General features: G+C 33.8%; 1 protein-coding gene across 1 annotated transcript in view; it reads right to left on the bottom strand.

The window, feature by feature from the left end:
- Window positions 1–23,338, bottom strand: part of DWF5 (Ergosterol biosynthesis ERG4/ERG24 family) — a 77,153-nt gene that overhangs the window by 42,862 nt on the left and 10,953 nt on the right. Inside the window, exons 2-5 of the mRNA XM_089832981.1 lie at window positions 16,748–16,970; window positions 12,660–12,715; window positions 8,347–8,449; window positions 8,145–8,210 (exon numbers count right to left, since the gene is read on the bottom strand). Of these exons, the coding sequence (XP_089689107.1) occupies window positions 8,145–8,210; window positions 8,347–8,449; window positions 12,660–12,715; window positions 16,748–16,970 (448 nt within the window). The remainder of the gene's footprint in view (window positions 1–8,144; window positions 8,211–8,346; window positions 8,450–12,659; window positions 12,716–16,747; window positions 16,971–23,338) is intronic.

Here is a 23,338-nt window from a genome sequence, read left to right as displayed (position 1 = left end):
ATGCCTATGATCACGTTATTTAACTTGCTGAATAATCCCTGTGATTTATAATGAATTTTCTTCTTACTTTCATAGTTTCTTGAATCATCATAAAAGAAGTTGAATAGTATCTCTTAAAGAAGAGTTTCTAAGTGTAATAAGAACCTAGATGAATGGTATTGATCTCAAGAACAAGTTCTATTTTGTCACAATTCTTGATAAAAGATATCAAGGGCAAAATGCTCATAATCTTTCAAAACACCTGGGATTCACCAGCAGTGTAGCCATGAAATGGTGAAGAGGTGCAAAGGGCAAAATGCTCATAATCTTTCAAAACACATAGGAATCACGGGCTGTGTAGCCATGAATGGTGAAGAGGTGGAATAGATCTGCAAGAAAACATAAGAGAAATCAGAAATGAATAACTTAAATGAAATATACTTAATAGCTCATGCTCATCCCTGTAATGAAACATGTTATCAAGTCGATCAGTGGTGATTGAATCGTTAAACCCATAGGAAATCCTTGACCAAGGTAGTTTATAGGCATGTTTGCCATCTAATGATCACTTGATGTCAAAGGCGTCAGTTATGCAAGCATGTCCCTTTCGTAACTGTGCGGACATTCTAAACACCAGGATGCTTAGGTGGCTAGACTAAGAACATCCCAAGCCCGATCCCGAGGTAGGGAGGGCCTTTCTAATTTAATAGATTGTGGGGGATAAGTATGGTCCAAGGTTGGGAGATTAAGCCTATGACAATGCTTCTCCTCTCACCAAAGCTGAGGCTTGCACAACCAGCTAAAGATCCTCCAGATGATACTTGTATGTTTCTTTCCTTCATTTCTTGATACGTATTTACTTTACTTGTATGTAGAAAGGATAGTTCAGTTATTTCAGTTGATCGCTAATTTAGTTATTTTAGTTGATCATAAATATAGTTATTTTCAGTTGATCTTAAATTAGTTATGTCAGTTGATCATAGATACAGTTATTTTCAATTGATCGTTAAATTAGTTTTCCAATTGATCATAAATACAATTATGTTTAGTTGATCGTTGAATTAGATTATTCCCGAATGAATGTTGATATAATTATGGTTATTTCAGTTAATTGTTAAATCAGTTAATGTCATAGGAAATTCTTATTTAAACTGTCTTTGTTTTCGATATGAAAATCCGTTTGTTACAGACAACAAAAAACAAGATAATTGAAGAATTATATTTGATATCACAACTTGAACTTAAGATTGCAAATCAAGCTTGTAAGGATGAATTTTGAATAACCATGAAAGAACTTGAGCAAATTGAAAAGAACAAGACATGGGAATTAATCCCTAGACCTAAAGAGAAGAACATTATTGGCACAAAGTGGGTATTTAGAAATAAGATGAATAAACAAGGAGAAATGGTAAGAAACAAAACAAGGTTAGTATGCAAAGGTTATTCACAACAAGAAGGAAATAATTTTCAGAAAATTTTTGCCCCTATTGCTAGACTTGAAGCAATAAGAATGTTTTTAGCTTATGCATCTACAAGAATTTCAAGGTATTTCAAATGGATGTCAAGTCAGTTTTTCTTAATGGAGAACTTGAGGAAGAGGTTTACATTGAACAACCTGAAGGTTTTCTACTAACTGAAGATGAAGACATGGTTTGTAGATTGGGGAAAGCATTGTATGGATTAATGCAAGCACCTAGAGCTTGGTATGCAAGATAGGATAAGCATTTGCAAAATTTGGGATTTAAGAAAGGTAATGCAAATAGTAACATGTAGTTAAGAACAAATGCAAAAGGATTGTTGATTATTGTAGTATTTGTTGATGACATTATCTCTAGGGGAAAAGATGAAGCTAGTGAGAAATTTTCAAAAGAAAAGAATCTACTTGAGATGAGTATGATTGGTGAGATGAAATATTTTTTGGGATTGCAAATAACTCAGAATAATGATGGCATTTTCAAATCACAAACTAAATATATTAAGGACTTGTTGACAATATTTGGATTAGAGAACTGTAAAACAATTGGAACACCTATGGTTACATGATGTAATTTATCAAGTAAAGATGAGCCTCCTAGTGCAATACAAACAAGATATAAATTTATGATGGGAGGATTGCAATACTTGACACACACAAAACCAGACATAGCTAATGATGTTGGAATTGTGGCAAGATTCCAAGCAGATCCTAAAGAGGCACACTTAGTAGCAGTGAATAGGACATTCAGATACCTAAAGAAAACATCAGATTATGGATTATGGTATGACAGATCATATGACTTTACCTTATGTGCATACATTGATGCAAATTGGGAAAGAAATGTAGATGATAGGAAAACTACAAGTTTTGGAGCATTCTTCTTGGGAGGAAGATTGGTTTCATGGCTAAGTAAGAAATAAAATTGCATATCACAATCTACAGCAAAAGCAGAGTATGTCGCAGCAGCAAACAACTGTAATTAGATTATTTGGATGAAGAAGATGTTGCAAGACATAGGTATTGAGTTTCCAAAACCTATTATCATTCATTGTGATAACAATGGTACAATTAGTATGTCAAAGAATCCAATGTTACATTCAAAGACTAAACACATTGCAATAAAGAATCACTTTTTGAGAGAGAAGGTAGCAAAGAAGGAAATCAAATTGGAGTATGTTAGCTTAAAGGAAAAGATAGCACACATATTTACTAATCCTTTAGCTAAGGACACTTTTGATTACTTAACAAGCATACCTGGGGTTATGCCCCAACCTTCTTCAAAATAGTTGATGCAGAATTGCCTCGGTCCAATATATTCAGAGCTCATTTTTACATCTAAATTGTATGCTTAGTGATGCTTCCTTTGGGGGAGTAGTCACTTTTTGGGTAGAGTTATTGAGAACTCTTTATGTATTGTTCAATAGTGTCTTTTGGCACTTGGCGAGTTTTTTAAGATTGTTTTGGAAATGACTGAACTTCGACAATTGGCATAATGGCACCTTTGCCATTGGTGTCAATGGGGGACAAGGGAGATTAATACATGAAAAACCTTATACATGAATGGGGGAGAATAACACATGAAGAATCTTATATACTTATGGGGGAAAGTAATGTATGTTTTTGTATGTGGGAGAATTTTTGAATTTGATGTGTATTCAGTTTTTGTTGATGTCAGTAAACACTTATTGATGACAGATAAGGAGTTTGATATATTTGACACTTATTGACATTTTTCATCATATGTTGTCATCAATGCCAAAGGGGGAGATTGTTAGCATGAATGCTGAGAGCCTGAGACTATTCCTTCGGGAAAGTCTATTAACATGTTTGGAGAGATGATTGAGTGCTTATGTGTTGCATTCATAACTTGGTTTGTCATTAATGTCAACATATATTGGCTTTCTGGATGGAACAATCAAAGTTGCACAGAGAGTTTTGGCCAGCACAGTCGAAAGTTGCAGAATTGTGTATCACAAAGTTAGAGTGTTGTTGGATGTCTTTACGATGTGTCTAAGTGCATGGAAAGATAGATGAAGATTTGAGTCAATTACGACATTTTTACAGAAGACTAGTTGCAGACCAGAGTGCAGGAAACAGTATGTTGATATTTGAATTGTATCTATTCGGTGAGGTTGAAGCTTGTTCAGCAGGCTTGGATTTTGGTTTGAGACATGTTCGTGGAGATGTGTTCAAGGTAGCAAAATTGGTTGATCATTTTGCGATGGTTGCTGAGGTGTAACGTGTCATATGTTCACTATCAGGCCAATTGTTGTTATGAATTGATGTATTATGTATTATAGCGTGTGGAACTTAATTATGATATTTTACAATGGTCCTATACTATTCATTGTACATTAGGGAAATCTCAAAGCCAACTCAATTATTTGTTTTAGGAGTTGGTATAAAGGAAAGATATTTTCCTTGGTTGTAATTGTCTCATTATGTACTTGTCAAAGAATGTGATCTTTGTATGTGAATTTGATGAGATCGAAGAAAAGGATGACATTAATGATGTATTGAGAACTTTATAGGAACTGTATTGGCAAGATATGTTGTTGTATCATCCAATTCACCCTTGGATATGTTATCCTAAGAATTGTTTAGTGAAGATAGTTCTAAAGTAATTTGGACAGTGTGTTCAATTGACTTCCTATCAGCTCCTAACAGGGTTGGAATCTTCTAGTAGGGATTCAAAACCTCCTAAGAGAGACTACATATACTGATTGTACGTAATTGGCTCCTAACAAAGTCTTATCCTTTCACAAGGAATTTTTATATTAGTACATCATCTTGTGGGCATAATTCCCACCAGGTTTTCACTATGATCAAGGGTTTCCCTAGTTAACATATCTTGTGTCATTGTGCATGGTTATCATCTTGTGGTTGTTGCATCTATTGATTATATGTTTCAGATTTGATAAAGTTAATTTAAGTTGTTTAAAGTGCATAACTGATTCAAACCCCCCCCCAATTATGTTGGTGGACTTTACTTTCTAAAAAAATTGCTTTTAAACCCTAAAATGGCTATAAAAAAGGTCATTCAACCCCTCTTCATCACATTTTGTTTGCAGCTAGACTATTTTCTCATTTACTCTCGATTTTGGCATTTTTAAGGCAATGTGATTATTTTCAAAGAGGATTGCTCGTATCGCAGGAGATAGCTTCCACAAACAAGTTTTAAACATCTAAGGGAAGCATTTGATCCCATTATTGAGTTCTTGAATGAATTTTTTGAGACTTGGATGATTGTTTTAAGTTTGTGAAGAAATTTTTCAAGTTATTTTCTTCTTCTTTTTTGAAAAAAGAAATAAAACGAAACATGTTTATCTATCTATTTTAATAGTTTTGTATCATTTATTTGCACTTGTATGTTTGATGTTCACAATTTTTTTCTAAAGAAAAAATTAATAGTTTTGTATCATTTATTTGCACTTGTATGTTTGATGTTCATAGTTTTTTTCTTGAGAAAAAATTATTTGCTTTCTTATTATAGGCATATCAAGAAATAATATTGTACTGAGAATTACTATCATCAGTGGTCAAAGATCACTGTGAGGGCAAGGAGCCGATAGTTTTAAAATTGATGTAGGATCTCCTTTGTGGAGACATAGAACAAGAATGTCACAGGTTTCAACAGGTGGCTCATATATTTGGAAGCATAATTACTATCAAAGTAACAAAGGCAAGCTATTCAATAGCTCATATTTTCATGTCAAACTTCATTTTATGGGCCTTGTTGGTAAAGGATTTTCAACATGCAAAGGCACAAATGGGAGGGAGTTGTCTAATGCACAAATAGCTTCATTTGTAAAAGAACAAGAAGTTGTTGATAAATTGATAAAAGGATTAAAACAAAGTTTTTATCAACCTTCATCCTCAAAAAAACACAATACAGTTACCCATGGAACCAATTGTATCCTCCGAACACCCATTCTTGCAAGTACCCATACCAATATTGAAGAAGTAAATACTATTGCCCACAAAAGAGGTTCATTGGACACCGCATTTAAAATGGAGGTAAAAGAGCTTGTTCATCAAGCCATTGTCGTTGCCTCTATGCTAACGGTCTTCCTTTCAATTTGGTGAGATCACCATATTGGAAGGAAATGGTTGCAATCATAAATAAAGCACCGGCTGATTACACAAGTCTCGGCTATGAAAAGGTGCGTACTACTTTATTACAAAAAGAGAAGGCTTGTCTAGAGAGATTTATTCAAAAAACAAGATTTGCATAGAAAACTTTGGGTGATCCTATTGTTTCAGATGAATGGAAAGATACGAAAAACCGATCATTGATTAATGTGATTGTAGTGTCAATTGATTATGAAGGATAAGTAAAAGATTCACAATTCAATTCCAAACTTCTCATTGACGCCATAGAGATGGTGGGTTGTGAGAATGTAGTACAAATGATTACAAATAATGCAAAAAATGGCAAGGATGTGGATCCTTTTGTTCAAGGTCAGTATGACCATATGTTTTGGACACCATGCACTGTACCCTCCCTAAACTTGGTCATGCAACAAATTAGTACCCAAATAGATTCAAATGTTTGTGACAAATCACCACATGTCACAGTCCATATTCAAATCATTCTCCAATTTAAAGTTGCTGGAGGTAAATTGTAATAAGTAAATTTCATTTATTTATTTAATTTAAATATATTTTATGCCATGTTCAATTATCAAATTGTATATAACTCTTCTTAATATTTACTGGCATATTGTCATGATAAACTTACTTAGGTGGCTGAAACCCAATTTGCATCTCATACTATTGATATGAGACAACTTTGTCAAGGTGCAAGGGGCATTAAACCAAATGGTTATTGCTAGCCAGTGGGACATACGGAGGGCTTTGAATTCGGAGAGTGTACAAAAGGTCAAGGCATTGATCTTGGATGACAGTTGGTGGGCTCGTGTGCAATTTGTATTAGACTTCACAGACCCTATCATGACTATACTCTACATTGCTAATTCGCATCAGCTTTGTTTGGGGGATGTCAATGATGGTATGGATACAATGGTAGAGAAGGTAAAACTTTCTATACAAACCCATGAGGATGACCCCACAAAGTGTGAACCCTTATGCAGTCAACTTGAATTAATCATTCATCATCGTCGGGAAAATATGACTACCCCATTGCACCTCCTTGCATATGCCTCATCTCCAATGTACTATAGCGAGGAAGTACTTGGTATGCCTGATAGAGTAGCACCATATGCGAATGAAGAAGTTGCTAGTGGGTGCTACAAAGCTTTTGCAAGACTCTTCCTAGATGATGACACAAAGTGAGGACTGAATTTGGGTTATGTCTTCAAGAGCAAGATTTATTCCTCTTACAATAAAAGACCAATGTGACGTGGGAGACATGACATGATGGTACCTCTATGGTCAACCACTCAAGCAACTACAACCTCTCGCAATCAAAATCCTCTCACAAGTAAGTTTTATTTATTTATTGTTTATCACATGTATTCTACAATTCTTTAAATTGCTTTTCATTTTTATGTTTTATGTTTTACTTTAATAATTAATTTTGTGATTGTGAACATTGTCTAGGTTGCAAGTTCTGCTGCTGAATGGAATTGGAGTACATACTCCCTTGTCCACTCAGTGAAGCCTAAACAGTTGGGCTCTAAAAAAGCTGAAGACTTGGTCTACATTCATACCGATTTGTGTTTCTTGTCACATACGGGGGATTACTACAAGAAAGGGGTAGCCAAACTTTGGGATGTAGAACCCGAGTGTGCAAACTTGGATACAACAATTCAAGATCTTACTACAATCATGGACGATGATGTTGATAACATCATGACAGATGGTGTATCTAGCGCAAGTGGAACTGTTTTCAGTTCAAATGATCTTGAACTTGCAGCAGTTGGAGAACTTTGAGATGATGAGGATTTTTTTGCAGATCCATATGATTCGGATTCAGATTGATAAACATTGAATGATAAACTCTATTTTGACTTTGTAGTTGTGATGATTTGCTGATTTGCACTAGAATCATAAACATAGACGTAGATGATATTATTGATATAGTTTACAATCTTATTGAATATATGAATATGTATTGGTGAAGTTACAAGCTATCAAATGTTTTAATTTTGTATGTTTCTTTCATACATTTGCATATATATATATATATATATATATATATATATATATATATATATATGTTGATTTGCAGTGGAATCGTGAACATAGATGTATATGATATCATTGATATAATTTATAATCTTATTATTTGAATATGTATTGGTGAAATTACAAGCTATCAAATGTTTTAATTTCGTATGTTTCTTTCATTTCTTTGCATGTGCATAGTATAAATGAAAAAAAATATATATATATATAATAAGGTAAAAACTCATAAAGTGAAAATTTTAGAGAAAATAAAACTTCTAATAACTACAAAATCATTTTAGCACTGATATGTATTGATTACAGAAATTTTAAACATTTAAATATGAAGGGGAAAAAAAGATGTAAATATAGCTAAATAATGAGAGATCACACCAAGTGACTCATAAAGTGAAATTTTAGAGAAAATAAAACTTTTAATAACTACAAAATCATTAATACACTGATATGTATTATTACAGAAATTTTAAACATTTAAATATAAAGGGGAAAAAAGATGTAAATATAGCTAAATAATGAGAGATCACACCAAGTGACTCACCCAGTAGAAATCAATAATAACATTCCCTGAAGAGCCTGAATCAGTTGAAGATGGTGCAACGTGTCCCTAGAAAATGGAAAGCATAAGAAATCTGTAAAAATGGTGGGCATGACATTCACATGCAATATATAGGTAAAGGGCACAAAAGATGTTACAGGAAAATCTCTCTAGAACTATTGTAATTAAAAGACAGCTTTCTTACTTTAATATAAAGAAGGATACAAAATATAAAACTGCCTATGATAAGCGACGAAAATATCTCCCCCAAGTGATCATAGACAATAGCAGGATTGAACAATCCCAGCCTACAGTGGACAGAAAAAATTCAAATCAGATAATAAGAAAGATTATCTAGAAGTGGTCATGCATAATCCAAACCTGCAAAATAAAGAAAATGAGCAAAAATCAGACAATGAAGAAATATAGACGTCATGATATACTCAGTGCATGACACCAAATTGAAAATATCAATCGCAACCCCGTAATGAAATTTATTTTCACAGATTGGTAACCTGTCCAAGGTTACCTGAGAATTAGGTCACTGGTCAGTCAATTACAATATATTCTTCCCATAGGTAATACATTTACAATTTTTTTAACTCATAATAGATTTTTCTCAATATATTCTGCTAAAGAATATTAAGATAACATTTAACATTTAAACCCCAATGGAAGCACTTCACCAGACATACATGACATATTGAGGTTTTACTTAGGTGGCAACACTTCTTTACAGCCTAAGTCCTTACTTATTTGGAAGAATTTTTCTGAGAAAGACCAGCAGTCTTTAGTGTTATATACTTCAAGAGAACAAAGAGAACTAGGGTAAAATCTAAACTCATTTTTAGCACCTTTGCCCATGATTTTAGCCACTTCTTGGAGGCAGACGGCCATACATGTGAATCATGAGACTAAGACGATGGACAGAAAAAGCCTACTAGTCACCAGCAACCCAAAAACCACTACCTTTTTTCTTCACAAAAGACTACCTTTCGGAGAAAAAGAAGAACCATGTGGCTTCCATTCCCTATCATTTTCACATGACTCACCCAAAATTAGCTAAGTTGTTTCTCACATGCACCCCTGCTACTTAAACTAATCACTATGCTTACTTTCACTCCCAAATTCCATTCAAGATTTCCCAAATTTTTAGAGGAAGTGGATTTGAGCCTGTTATTAAGTTTTTATTTTAATTATAAATTTTAGAATCAGTTTTTTTTAAATAGTTTTATTTCTTCTTTTCTGCAAATACATAATGTTGCTTTAAAGTGAGAGCTTTGTTATTTAAAATTTTAACTCTAAAAACTCTATAGACTAGATTTTCAAAATATTTTAAGTGACAAGTCTCAACATTTCCAAACAAAATGGATCTGAGCCTATTATTAGGTTTTTATTTTAATTATTTTTTTTAATTAGTTAATTTTAAAGTAGTTTTAACTTTTATTTCACCTTTTATGCAGATAGGAAAAGGTTTTTTAAAAGTAGAGCTTTACTGACAATATTCAATTATTATTTTATCCCTAAAAGCTTCCTCTAAACAGCTTATTAATGAGTTTCTTGTACCTAAAATTTGCAATAAGAATTGATGTCAACCCTGTGCTGCAAAAATTGTCAATCAAATTATCATATTTAATTGGAAGTTGATGAATGTTGTTGCAAGCAGTGTCAGTTACACGAAAAAAAGACATTGTTAACAAAAGTGAGTGCACGACTATGATTTAATATTTGTAATTCTATGAACAAACCTAACAAAAGATCATGTTTATTTGAGCTTGAAATTGGTAAATACTAAATTCAATCTTTCCAAAGAGTGGCTCTGTATAAATTTTACCTATTTCCTTCATGAAAACTTGTGGTTTTGGCTTGTTTAATCGTTTCTTGTTGTGTAAAATTATTGGTCTCTAATTTAGCCAATAGTTAATATTTATCATAGTTCCGAAAATCGCCCGAAAATCGCCAGAATTGCCAATTCGGCGAGTCAATTCGACCAAGCCAATTTTTTTTGCCTCTTGAATCGGAATCGGCGATTTTTTTTGCATGAATCACCAATTCAAGCAATTCATGCCAAAAATCGCCTGAATCTGCCCTAAAAATCACCTATAAGTTAGTAACTTACAAGTTTATTATCTGCCTGTCAGTGATTTGTTTTTTTTGTCAGAAGAAGAGAGTAACAAGGGTATTTACAATCGAAAACCTCTGTACTACAGTTGTGACAAACCACATGATCAGATACACACAATAATGATACACAAAATGACCCTCTGCTAATAGTTATCAGTATCACCATAACATCAACAACACTCTGCTACAGTATCAAAGCTAGCCACCAGCAGTTCAAATTCCTCACCAAAGAAAATACATCCCACTGAGATATCAAAACGTCGCTACAGGAAGTCTCGTCTATTACATAGCAGTGACACTTCATTGTATTAGCCACATACACAGCTGTTACAATATTGTTGCCTTTCTGATGACCAAAAGTAAGGCAGACATAAGACTCTTGGCATAAGACAGCCACACATGCACATGCCATTATGATAACTGATGATGCCCAAGAATAAGACACTTCAACCATCCAAACATCCAAGGTCTTCATAAAATAACAGGACTGATTGAATGAGGTCTTTCAGCCACTGAGCATATGTAACATCAATGATCAAACACTGATGGAGATGACAATTTAAGATATAAATAATCATCACAGGTATATATAGGGACAATCTAAAGGCTTTCTTTAATGTAACCCACAACAAACACATTGCCTTGGCAAGATTACTGGGTGTTTTAAATACTACTACTATATTGATGAAAATTTGATTGTTAATAAATGCCATATTTCGTCTTCAGCAAACCTGGAAGTTACAGTTTGTTAAGTTTTTTGTGCAGCACAGTATATTGGTTTCATAAATATGGGAAGGGTAATGTTTAATAAACGAAGTCTGGTTTAAACTTGAATATTTTATCTTCTTTGGTAGGATCTTTTGGGATGATCTGATTCCTTCGCCTGAATCTGCCCTAAAAATCCGATTTATTTATTTATTTTGTTTACAGATATTGATACTGAATCACTGATAGACATATGTTTCAAACTTTCATGGATCTTCATCTTAGATTCTTACATACATTTATGATTTGATGTCTTCCTACATACATTCTACGATTTGAATCATTATGATCATTTGATTTCTATTTACTTTAGCTGGCCTAAAATTTACATTTTACATAACATAGTTACATATGTGATGGATTTTATGTTCCATGTTTATGTATGTTAAGTAACTTCTATTTGATGATGTTATAGTGTGTTTAAGTTATATTCAATAAAGGGTGCATGAAATAAGTTTTCAATTGTTAAAATCTCTAAATTTAAAGAGTTTTTTCAAATTTGCCGATTCATGGCTGATTCACGATTCGATTCGGCCTTGCCGATTCCGATCAGATTTCAATTCTCGTTACTTTGATATTTATTATGATATTCCTTCAAATCTATATTGCAGCCAAATTTTGCTCTCTAAAATAACCAGTGAGAAGTTGTACTAGCTTGTGCTTGAATTGATCACACTCCTCTATATCTAAAAATATCACAGCAAAGCTCGACCATTTACAATCTAGCACTTGCATCCAAGACAAAAACATAGCCGATTGGATATTTATAATTATGCAAAACCCAAAACAAAATCTAATATAGTGTGCACCCTTGTAGATTTTGTTAGCTTTAGATTTAATTAAATCCAATGCTACACAAGGATGTGTCCCAACTCTAAACCCTAGCATACCTAGACCAAGGACTTTCTCGGGACGTGGGAACTTCCCTGGAACATGGGGACATTGTTCCCAAGTCCCCAGTTGTGTTGACTGACAACTGCCAATCACCTTGAGGCCCAACCTCTGAAAGGATGATTAGAGGCCTCCCTGCACTATATTTTGAGATTTTGTAATTGATTTGATATCATACTACTCATTGTAATCATCTATGTGATATTTTTTATATAATAGAAGTCTCCCTTTTCTCGATTCAACAATTTAAAATTTTATTTTGTATTAAGTATTCTAATTTCTAATAGGTAATTCAGTATTCAAAACTTTAATGTTCATTTTTCAATGTCCAAATATTTACTATTTAGTATTTGGCATTTGCAATTTTGTTAATTTACTTCTTCATAGTCTCAAATCTATTCATAACTAGAAATTAAGTACCATATGTATAGCATTTTTAGTAACATAAATACATATCCAATAACTTTTTTTTGGCGAATATATGTGTCAATGTGTGTGTGTGTGTGTATCCAATATCGTTTAATATGGTTCTGAGACTTCAACCAAGGTTTATCTTGCAAGGCAATTTTAAACGGTAAAGTTATAACTCTTACGTTTTTTATTTGAGTGGAATTTGTGATTTTACAAACCCAAAGAGAGGACATTACATTAGACTCTCTATGACACAACTTTCACCAATTCACAATCACAAATAGAACAAGAAGCAATATTAACCACAATATTGTAAGAGCCTCTTACCACCAAATAGCCATATAAGTTACCAATGTGACAACATAAGCAAGCACTCCATTTGCCTGCAATAAATAGCAAAACAAGTAAGATAACATATTTCAAAAATGAATTTTTTACCCAGCGCCTTAATTGAAGCAAAGCCAACAATTAATGATGTATAGCATTCCTTGATACTACACAAATAAATGTTAACAAAGAAAATAAAGTCAAACAAGCCCATATACATATCTGTGTCCAAGAACAATTGGATAATTTTGTTACATTAAAACATGAGACATAAGCGAGAATTTAGCCCTACATTTCCAAACTTCCATGTTATAAAAAAGCTTATGTTTACTGCATCTTTTAATGACCTTTCAATTCCATGCTTGCATGGCATTCAACCTTTAAAACAAATTTAGCCAGTTGTCATGCATTACTATACACTCATAAATTATATCAAGTGATACCTGACCATGACTCAATACTTACCCACTTATAATGACTCAACACCATCTCATAAATCTTACTCACCCAATTAACTTCTATATTTGCTCTTAACTATTATGGTAAAATAATGAATGTGTTATCAAACATAGATCATAAATGATCTATATATACAAGTATACACAAGAATGTTTCTATAATGAACAAAGAGAAATAGAGACATTCCGAAGTGAAAAAAAGAAAGTTTCCATATTGAACAGAGAGAGAATATTGAAACATAGAAGAAGAATGACCATTAGAAATTCAAATATAAGTAAATCTACGGGTGCGGGAGAGAGAGAGAGAGAGAGGTTTAGCTTTTGCAACCATGACAGCCCCAGTGCCACTCTCAACGTGCATAATCCCCATCAGGTAAAGCTTTGATGTAACAGCATTACAGCTCCAAATCTTTTGGGGCAACTGATTTAATCAAAGGATGAGGCATGTTATGCTCCTCAAAATGGCATAATTAGCAAAGTCTTCTGAAACCTTGATAATGTATAGTTCGGATTCTTTTTGTCACCACCCTCCTTGATTTCTGCCCTAATTCTGTCTGGTTTTTCTTTTCATTTAGTCTATTTCAATACTCAGTACAGAAATGTAACTACATAGGTGAAGATACCTGGTTATAATTGGCTGAAAATAGATGAAACCAAAACAATGCTAGATTTCAAGGGCAAAGCCCTGTATGATGATCCAAAAGCCCAAAGAACAAGTCACATAGTAGGTTAATATAGACAGAACGTAGCATAAATGTCCAATCTGACACAGAACTATAAGCAAAGGAGAATGAGTTATCAAAACAAATCCATGCTATTCAGAGAAAAATATCACAATGCATGCTTGTAGAACCCATAAAGCACAGGCTAACTCTAAGCAATCTAGTAAAAGCACCAGAGGATGAACCAGATTGAAAGTACATCTATGGCACGATACAGATATTGAGTAAAGTTAATGCTTTGTACAATCATGAACAGGACATACTAAAAGCTTTTATCCAAGAGATAAAATAAAAAATGGTAAAAGGAGGTCACGCAGAAAAGCAGAGGCATCTGGGATTCACATCAAATGAATACAGAAGTTGATACGAATTGAAGGAAGCAACATCTATCATACTTGCTCAGATTGTTTAACTGTCTTACATGCCAAACAAGATGCCTGAAGACTGGTTGGAGGATAAAGCATAATCTATGGTGCACTAAAGTTATTCACCCAGTGGTTGATGACGGGCTGCTATGAAAAATTCTGTGTTCTTGGAAGGTGATACTATTTTCATAATATCATGGTATAGGATATACTGATGGCAGTATACACCTAAACAGTGCAACCTTGATGTAGCACAATACACCCAGTCAATTTTAGTTTTGCTTGTGGGAAAAGAGTCTTCCCCCATGGTTGTTATTACAAGTAGAACCAAAAGAGGTTTTATTGATATTGGTGGGCTGCCCAGAGTGAAGAGAGTTGTACAGAACATTGTCCATCAAAAATCAGATCAAGCAATAAAACTTGTGAATGTTTTTCCAATGTTGACATTTCTTGTACTGACATGTACTGATGTTTGGAAGGTTCATTCAAGTACAACTTGAGAATATACAGAATGTGATGAATAGATAGCATTCCACTCTTAAGCCCTTAAAAAATACCCAAAACAGGCTTGTGCAGACTGTTCCTGACCTTTTCTGCAAATTGTACAACTCTAAGCAACAGAGTCTTTGATGGACTTGAAAGCAAAGTTCACAAAATCCTTTACCATTGACTGCAACCTACATACATATCAGCTGTAGAACAACACAACTATAACCTCTGCAAAATATATTATTTCTGCACTTGACACAGCAGACATGCAAGGAAAAAAGAAATGGTTCGAATGGCCAAATAGTTTGCCTTTACCCAAGAGCTTAGTTACCAATTCAGATGTGAATCCCGAAGTGGGTGCAGGCAGGATGCGTGACTTCTTTTTTTGGAAGCGGGGGGGGGGAGAGAGGAGGGGGGGATGCAGATGCATATGGATGCATTATATATATATATACCTCTCTCTCTCTCTGTCGACAGTTATTATTACAATCAGTTTGATAAAATTAATTATTAATATTTTAAGTTTAATATATAGCTTAATAAACAAAAACAAAAGAGTTAAATTTTATTATAATATTAATCATACATTTAATATATATTACATATCAATATAATTAAATAAGAACACTATAAACTATATTAAAAAAATATGTTCATATCAATATACAATATAACAGCAGCTGAAGTATATTAACAAGATTGTGAAGGGCAAAATGGAGACATGGTTTTTAGATATAAACATTAGACGCATCAAAAGGTTGTTGGAAAGTTTTGAAGACTATGTTATTTCTCATACACTACGCAAAGGGAACTCTATTGCTGACAAATTGGCTAATGTGGGAGTTAAGATGAAAGAAAAAACCAAGATGGTGGATGATTTTTTTCATTTGCCCATGTAATACTACAAATTTTGGGGATGATTTAGCAATGATGGAGCAGCATATGTGATGCTCATTATATGGAGAAGGCTGAGGCAGGGCACGTGAGACACTCAGCCAGCAGAGTATGACAGAGAAAAAAGGACTAACGCATTCATGATATGGGATGATGTACCTATGGAACATTCTAGACCCAGATGGTTCTTTAAAAGAAACACAGTTCGCAATTCCTGGCAAAGGTTGTGTGTTGCTTTGTTGTAAAGTGAGTCATGGAAGCGAATTTCTACTTGGAGACTCCCAAGAAGAAGCGGTTGCCTAGTTTCAAAACTGAGATCACGTCACGCAGGTTGGGGGAGATCTTTAGCCTAGAGGAGGATGAGTTTATTCACATTTTGAATAAACTGTCTGGAGAGGAATTTATCACTGGAGATTTCTGTCCACACACTAACGTGGACATTTCGTTCCTGTTTTGCACGTGGGCATTTATGTTAGCCCAAAACAAGGAAGAGGCTTTGCATATGGTGGAGCTATGTGTTGAGCTTGTTTGGCATCATGGAATCATGCAGTGGCTGAATATGGCAGAGATTGGGGTGGGTTTTCACACAACAGAGGGACAGTGGCGCCGTGTTAAAGGAGCAAGAAAAGGCTTCCAACCCTTCTTGGTGTTTGGCACCTCGACACCAATAGTGCAACATGTGGGAGAAGCCAGGATGGCTTGGATGAATTTATTGGTTTACATGGATCAATGGGAGGTCAACCAATGGCAGCTGGGAGAGGACCAAAAGCACAAATGCAAACGCACGCCAAATTAGGTCCGCGAACGAGATGCATGGAGATTCCTCGGGATGTGCTTTGGCCAGTGCTGGGAAGGAAGAAGCCCAACGTGGAAACCACTGGAGGGATTATGGTAAATGAAACTAAAGAGGAGATGCTGGCAAAGTGGAGGTTCAAGGAGTAAGCATGCAGTGGTAGATATGTCTGGCCTGCATCCCCTTTTGTTAGTAATTTTTGCTTTTGTCTGTGTAGTGGCGGGATGGCTTGTTTAATCCTTTCTTGTTGTAAGGAATATGTCATGGAAGGAATATGTAACCAACAGATGGAATATTTTATTAGGAATGAGGAAAATAGGTCACTTAAAATGTCAATTCAGTAGAATAGCTCGTGAAGATTACAAACCTTGTAAATTGGAACATTTCCTTCAGGAGAGACAGGACCCTCTACTCTTTCACCAGGTAAAAGCAACTGAAGTGCTGCTTCAAAACCTGCATATGATGCAATAAGTTTCCATGCTACAAGTGTTGGCCTTGGCCAAATCCTTAATAAACCTTGAAATCCGTTTTGCTTGCAGAAGTCCCAAAATTCAGCTACTGAACCATCCTTGTGAACCATGGTATACCATCTGCAAAGAAATGCGAAAACTGCAAGATCAGAAACTGAAATCCCATAATTGTAATTATTCACAGTTTAGAATACTACTCTTGCTCTGCTTCACCAACTCGCGTGTGAATATGATAAGTGTTTTTTCATAATCATTTAGTTTACAAATTGCAATATGATAGAACTTCTGAACCCAGAGCCCCTTAATCTAACTTGTCACCCAAAGCACAACAACCAATCCATCGAATCTAGTTACTATTTTCTTTGTTAGTGTTTTTAATTTGACCCTTTCAGGACAACACAAAGTGGAACAGTGTGTAAAGTAAAAGTTCACATTAGAAGAGGAAGCTCCCTTATGATAAATATAAAACCCTCAAACTCTAAACAATTGGTTAAGCAACTCATATTTTTAGTTTTCAGACAAGAACAAAAGGTGCACTTCTACCAAAGTGGAGAGATTTTTATATCTTTAAAAAAAACCTAAACAGCTAAAAAACATCCACTCTTCCTATATAAAATTAGACAGCATGAGTACAGCACAAAGGTTGAATTTGATTATACACAAAGATACTATTGATCAAATACAAAGATTTGTTACAAAGTCAGAAAGCCCACATCAATAAGTACTGCAATATCAAGCCTATAAAATTGCACAAGAAAACATAAGCAAACTTGAACAGCGATTTCAGCAGCAACTAGGCATAAATGTAAAGATTAGTAGATCGTGTTTGGTGTAGACTGATCAAAGTATTTATTATGTATTCTGATATGTGACATATTCTGTATTCTGATATATATATATATATATATATATATATATATATATATATATATATATATATATATATATATATATATATATATATATATATATATATATATATATATATATATATATATGTTGACAACTTTAATATACTTGCTGTAACTGCAATAACCTTCTTCAGATCAGTATGCACATTGTTATTGATATGATCTGAAGAATGGAAATAAGACAAATATAAATATATGTTGAAACATAACATGATAGTGTCATGACTCTACATGTACATGTCTCAACACATACCGATCCATTAACTAACACCAAACGGTGTGTTAAGATCACACATAACTAAACATAGCAATTATTACATCCGATATTAATGATTGCATAGAGATTTGAAGCCGCCCGATAATAATAGAGATGGCGCTTAGAATGACTAGCGATAACCATAATAGGTAAAACAATAAACAGACTTAGTAATGCTACCACCCGTCTGATACTGTTTAGGCATATAAACAGAATTTAACTAGTGTTTAAGGCATATGTTTAACATACGTTTTCTGCTGCATTATTATTAGTATAAATTAATTAATAGTCTCAATGCAGATGTTTCACTATTCAAATGCTAACTTTCTTAACAGTCCCTCTTTAACAATGAGGGATTGAAACTTTTGTATATAATTGAGTAGGCTTAATTATATCAGATGTATTTTCATGGTGTCCGGACTAAATCCGGCCTATAACCATGATAGGTATCAATGTGTCTAGCAGAATCCGGCATATAACAATGACACCAACAATTTTCATGATGTCCAAACAAGATCCGGCCTATAATCACGATGGATATCAATGTGTCCGACAGAATCCGGCCTATAATCATGATGGATATCAATGTGTCCGACAAAATCCGGCATATAACAATGACACCAACAATTTTCATGATGTCCAGACAAATTCCAGCCTATAATCATGATGGATATAAATGTGTCCGACAGAATCCGGCATATAACAATGACACCAACAACCTTCAATACTTTTGATATTAAAGGTTGGTCATCTATTGATAAGATCGTCACCTTATAATAGAGACCCTTAAACAATATGAAAGATCGTCACCTTTCATTTAACAAGTTTGCAAACAAAAATTTAATATAATATTCATGAATAAAATTTACAAAAAATAATTACATATTTGTCATACCTAGTTTAGATCTAAAATACTCTATTTTCACTCTTGCAAGAGGTTTTAGTGAAAATGTCAACATTTTGATCATTTGTGTTAACATAAATCAGCTTGATCACATTCCTGTCAACCATGTCTCTGATGTAGTGGTAAGGAGTCTCAATGTGCTTTGACCGATTGTGGAACATTGGATTTGCTGAAAGTTTGATGTAACTCTGATTGTCACAATGGATCACAATGGAATCTAATTTCTTCCCAAATAATCCAAATAATAGCTTCCTTAACCAAACTGCTTCACGTGCTCCCATGGAGGCTGCCATATATTTTGCTTCAATAGCACTCAAGGCAACCGTAGGTTGCTTTCTATTGAACCATGACACCATTGTTGAACCAATACTGAAGCAACATCCGGTGGTACTCTTTCGATTTAAGGAACAACTAGCCCAATCAGAATCTGTGTAGCCTTCAAGTTTGATTTCAACATTTCTGTACTTTAGTCCAAGACCAATAGTGCCACGTAGATATCTCAAAACATGTTTAGCCGCCATCATATGTATTTTCTTAGGTTCACACATAAAGTGACTTAAAACATTCGTAGCGTAGCAGATGTCAAGTTTGGTGTTAACCAAACACATGAGAGATCCAATAATCTGTCTAAAGAGGGTAGGATCAATAGATTCTGAATGTGTTGCTTCCTCTTTTAGCTTGTGTAGATTAGTTTCCATTGGAATCGCAAGTGGCTTGTTGTCCATCATCCCAAATCTATTCAAAATATCCTAATTATATTTTCCTTGGTTTAAGAATATGTAATCCTCCTTTTGACATACTTCTAGGCCCAAAAAATAATGTAGTAAACCTAGGTCTTTCATGTCAAATTCAACAGCAAGGTCTTGTTTGCATTTAGCAATCAAATAATCTTCACCTATTATTAAGAGATCATCAACATAAAGAACCAATATAATCATGTCTCCATTAGATATCTTGAAATAGATGTTAGGATCAGCTTCATTTTTAGAGTATCCTAATTTGATGAGATAACTGTCAATTCTTTCATACCAAGCTCGAGGGGCTTGTTTCAGGCCGTACAATGTTTTCTTTAATTTACATACATAGAGATTTTCATTTTTTATTACGAAACCTTCTGGTTGTTCAATATAAACTTCTTCATTTATGACTCCATTTAAGAATGCAATTTTCACATCCATTTGATTTACCTTCCATCCTTTTGCTACTACTAAGGCAAGAATAGTTCTAACTGAAGTAAAATGAGCAACAAGGGCAAAAGTTTCTTCATAATCAATACTTACTTTTTGTGAAAAAACTCAGGCAACAAACCTCGCTTTATGTTTCTCAATGCTTCCATTTGCTGCATATTTGATTTTATATAACCATTTAGAAGAAACAACAGATTTGGCTTTAGGTCTAGGTACAATGTCCCAGACATCATTTTGAAGTATTGATTGATATTCTTCAACCATAGCATCTTTCGATGCTTGACAAGTTAGAGCTTCTTCAACAGATGTAGGTTCAAATTTAGTGAGCTTAGTCACTAGTGCAGTATAACATGATTTTTTCTAGTTTTCTTCACTTCCTTAGTGATTTCATCTGGTTCAATATTATTTTCTTCAATCATTTTCCTTGCCCATAATGGTCTCTTTTTGGTATTAGAGATGTTTCTATGTTCTGTATCTAGTATTGAACTCGTATCTTCTAATATATTCTCCCTCTGAATTTCAGATTGAGGATTTTCATCCAAGTCTGTTGAAATCTCATCATTTGTGCTTATGGATAGTTTTAAAGCAGTGTTTTCCTCAAATATGACATCTCTGCTTACTTCTCCTGATCTTTGTCTGAGAACATAGACTTTGTATCCTTTTGAGTTTTCACTATACCCAACAAAAATTTCTTTCTTTTCTAAAGGTTCTAACTTAGTTCTTCTTTCTTTAGGTATATGTATATATACAGGACAACCAAAAATCCTAAGATGACTTAAGTTAGGTTTATTCCCTATGAAGACTTCTTCAAGTGTTATATTTTCTAGGATAGAGTGTAGACATCTATTTTGAATGTATACAGCAATATTAGTAGCTTCTGCTCAGAATGAAAAATGTAAGTTTTGATCATGAAGCATAGCTTTAACTGCCTTGACAATAGTTCTATTTTTTCTTTCTGCTACACCATTCTGTTGAGGATTATAAGGTACTGTATACTCCCTCTTAATCCCAACAAACATACAAAAGGCTTTGAAATTTTCAGAAGTATATTCTCCCCCATTGTCAGATCTTAGAGCCTTAACTTGATTCTCTACCAATTCTTTGAATTCTTTGAATTTTGATAACACTTCATTTGATTCCTTAACTTTTAGAAAGAAAATCCAAGTCCTCCTAGAGTAATCATCTATGAAGATTATGTAGTAGGAGTAACCTCCTAAGGAGAGAGTTTACACGGGCCCACATAGATCAGACTGAATTAGTTCAAAAATTGATTTGGACTTGTGTTCACTAGTTGGGAAAGGTTTTTTTAATGTTCTTTCCTAAAGCACAACCTTTACATATAGTTGTATGGGTAGAATTTAAGTTAGGAATTCCAGAAGTGATTTTGCCTATCTTAGGTAGTGAACTGAACCCAATATGTACAAGTCTCCTATGCCATATTTCATTAGAATTTGTTATTTCATGATTAAGAGCTTGGTTTTGAATATTACATAGTTTATATATAAGGTCCCATCTCTAGTCCCGATAGTGATAGCATTTTTAAAACTTGTGTTTTAAGGCTAATACAAAACTTTGTCTTCGTTGAAAGTAACTTGAAAACCTTCATCCGTTAATCCAAAGATTGAGATTAGGTTTCTTTTTATTCCAGGTACAAATAGGACATCTTTCAACTTTAGTGTAACTCTAGTCCTTAATTGAATAGAACAAGTCCCAATGCCTCTAACTAGATGAGTGGAGTTGTCTCCAATAGTAACTCCTTCAAATTTGTAATTTTCAAGTGTTTCAAATTTGTCTCTAAATCCTGTTATATGTCAAGAAAGCACCACTATCTATTATCCACACACTTTCATTAGAATTTATCTCACTTGACAAAGCAGAGTAGAAAACTAGACTTTCATCTTTCTTACTTTCGGCTAATGAGGCTAAAATTCTTTCTCTTTCAGGACATTTGCTGAAGATATGTCTGAATTTTTCACATTTAAAACATTTAACTTTAGAGTGATTAGTATTGTTGACCTTATTATACTTTTTCTTATAGTCATGTTTCTTCCCTTTAAATTTCCTTTTCTTTCCTTGATGATTGGGAGTTGAGAAAAGAGCTTGATTTTCACCCTCTTGATTTGATACAATGCCTCTGGAGATTAATCTTGACTCTTTTGATGTACAATCAGTTTTCAGTTGATCAAATGAAGGGATTGAAGGTCTACTGACAACTTGAATGAATGCTTCCCATGATAGTGGTAATCCTTTGAGTGCTAATATAGAGAGTTCTTGATCTTCTACTTTATTTCCAATGGAATTTAAGTGATTCTTAATTTCAAAGATCCTTCCAAAATAAGATGAGATTGATTCTCCCTTATTCATTTTAGTATTCATCAATTGATTCTTCAAAGTGATCAATCTGCTTGAGTTGTTTATTTCAAAAGCATTTTTTATTGTAGTGAATACTTCAAAGGCTTTCTTCAGATTTGAAATGAAAGGAAGAATGTGATCCTTTACAGAGTCTATTATGATTTTCTTGGCTTTATTGTTTTGCCTTCTCCGAGTGATTTTTTCAGTTTCATCTTCAAGAATTGGATTATCAAATTCAATGAATGATTATAGTTCTAGTTCTTCAAGAATCGTGGTAATCCAGATTTTCCACGAAAAGAAATTTACAGCACCTTCGAGTCTGTCCTCTACTCTCACATTATTTGACATATTTGCAGTACCTTCGATAGTCTCTCTACAAACCTAGCTCTGATACCATGTAAAGATTAGTAGATCGTGTTTGGTGTAGACTAATCAAAGTATTTATTATGTATTCTGATATATATATATATATATATATATATATATATGTTGACAACTTTAATATACTTGCTGCAACTGCAATAACCTTCTTTACATCAGTATGCACGTTGTTATTGATATGCTCTGAAGAATGGAAATAAGACAAATATAAATATATGTTGAAACATAACATGATAGAGTCATGACTCTACACGTACATGTCTCAACACATACCGATCCATTAACTAACACCAAATGGTGTGTTAAGATCAAACATAACTAAACATAGCAATTATTACATCCGATATTAATGATTGCATAGAGATTTGAAGCTGCCCGATAATAATAGAGATGGCGCTTAGAATGACTAGCGATAACCATAATAGGTAGAACAATAAACAGACTTAGTAATGCTACCACCCGTCTGATAATGTTTAGGCATATAAACAGAATTTAAC

Source organism: Cupressus sempervirens, chromosome 1 (assembly GCF_028749045.1).
Source record: "Cupressus sempervirens isolate cs-2001-9-10 chromosome 1, ASM2874904v1, whole genome shotgun sequence".
NCBI classification, from domain to species: Eukaryota; Viridiplantae; Streptophyta; class Pinopsida; order Cupressales; family Cupressaceae; genus Cupressus; species Cupressus sempervirens.
This window is presented reverse-complemented; position numbering and strand designations above follow the sequence as displayed.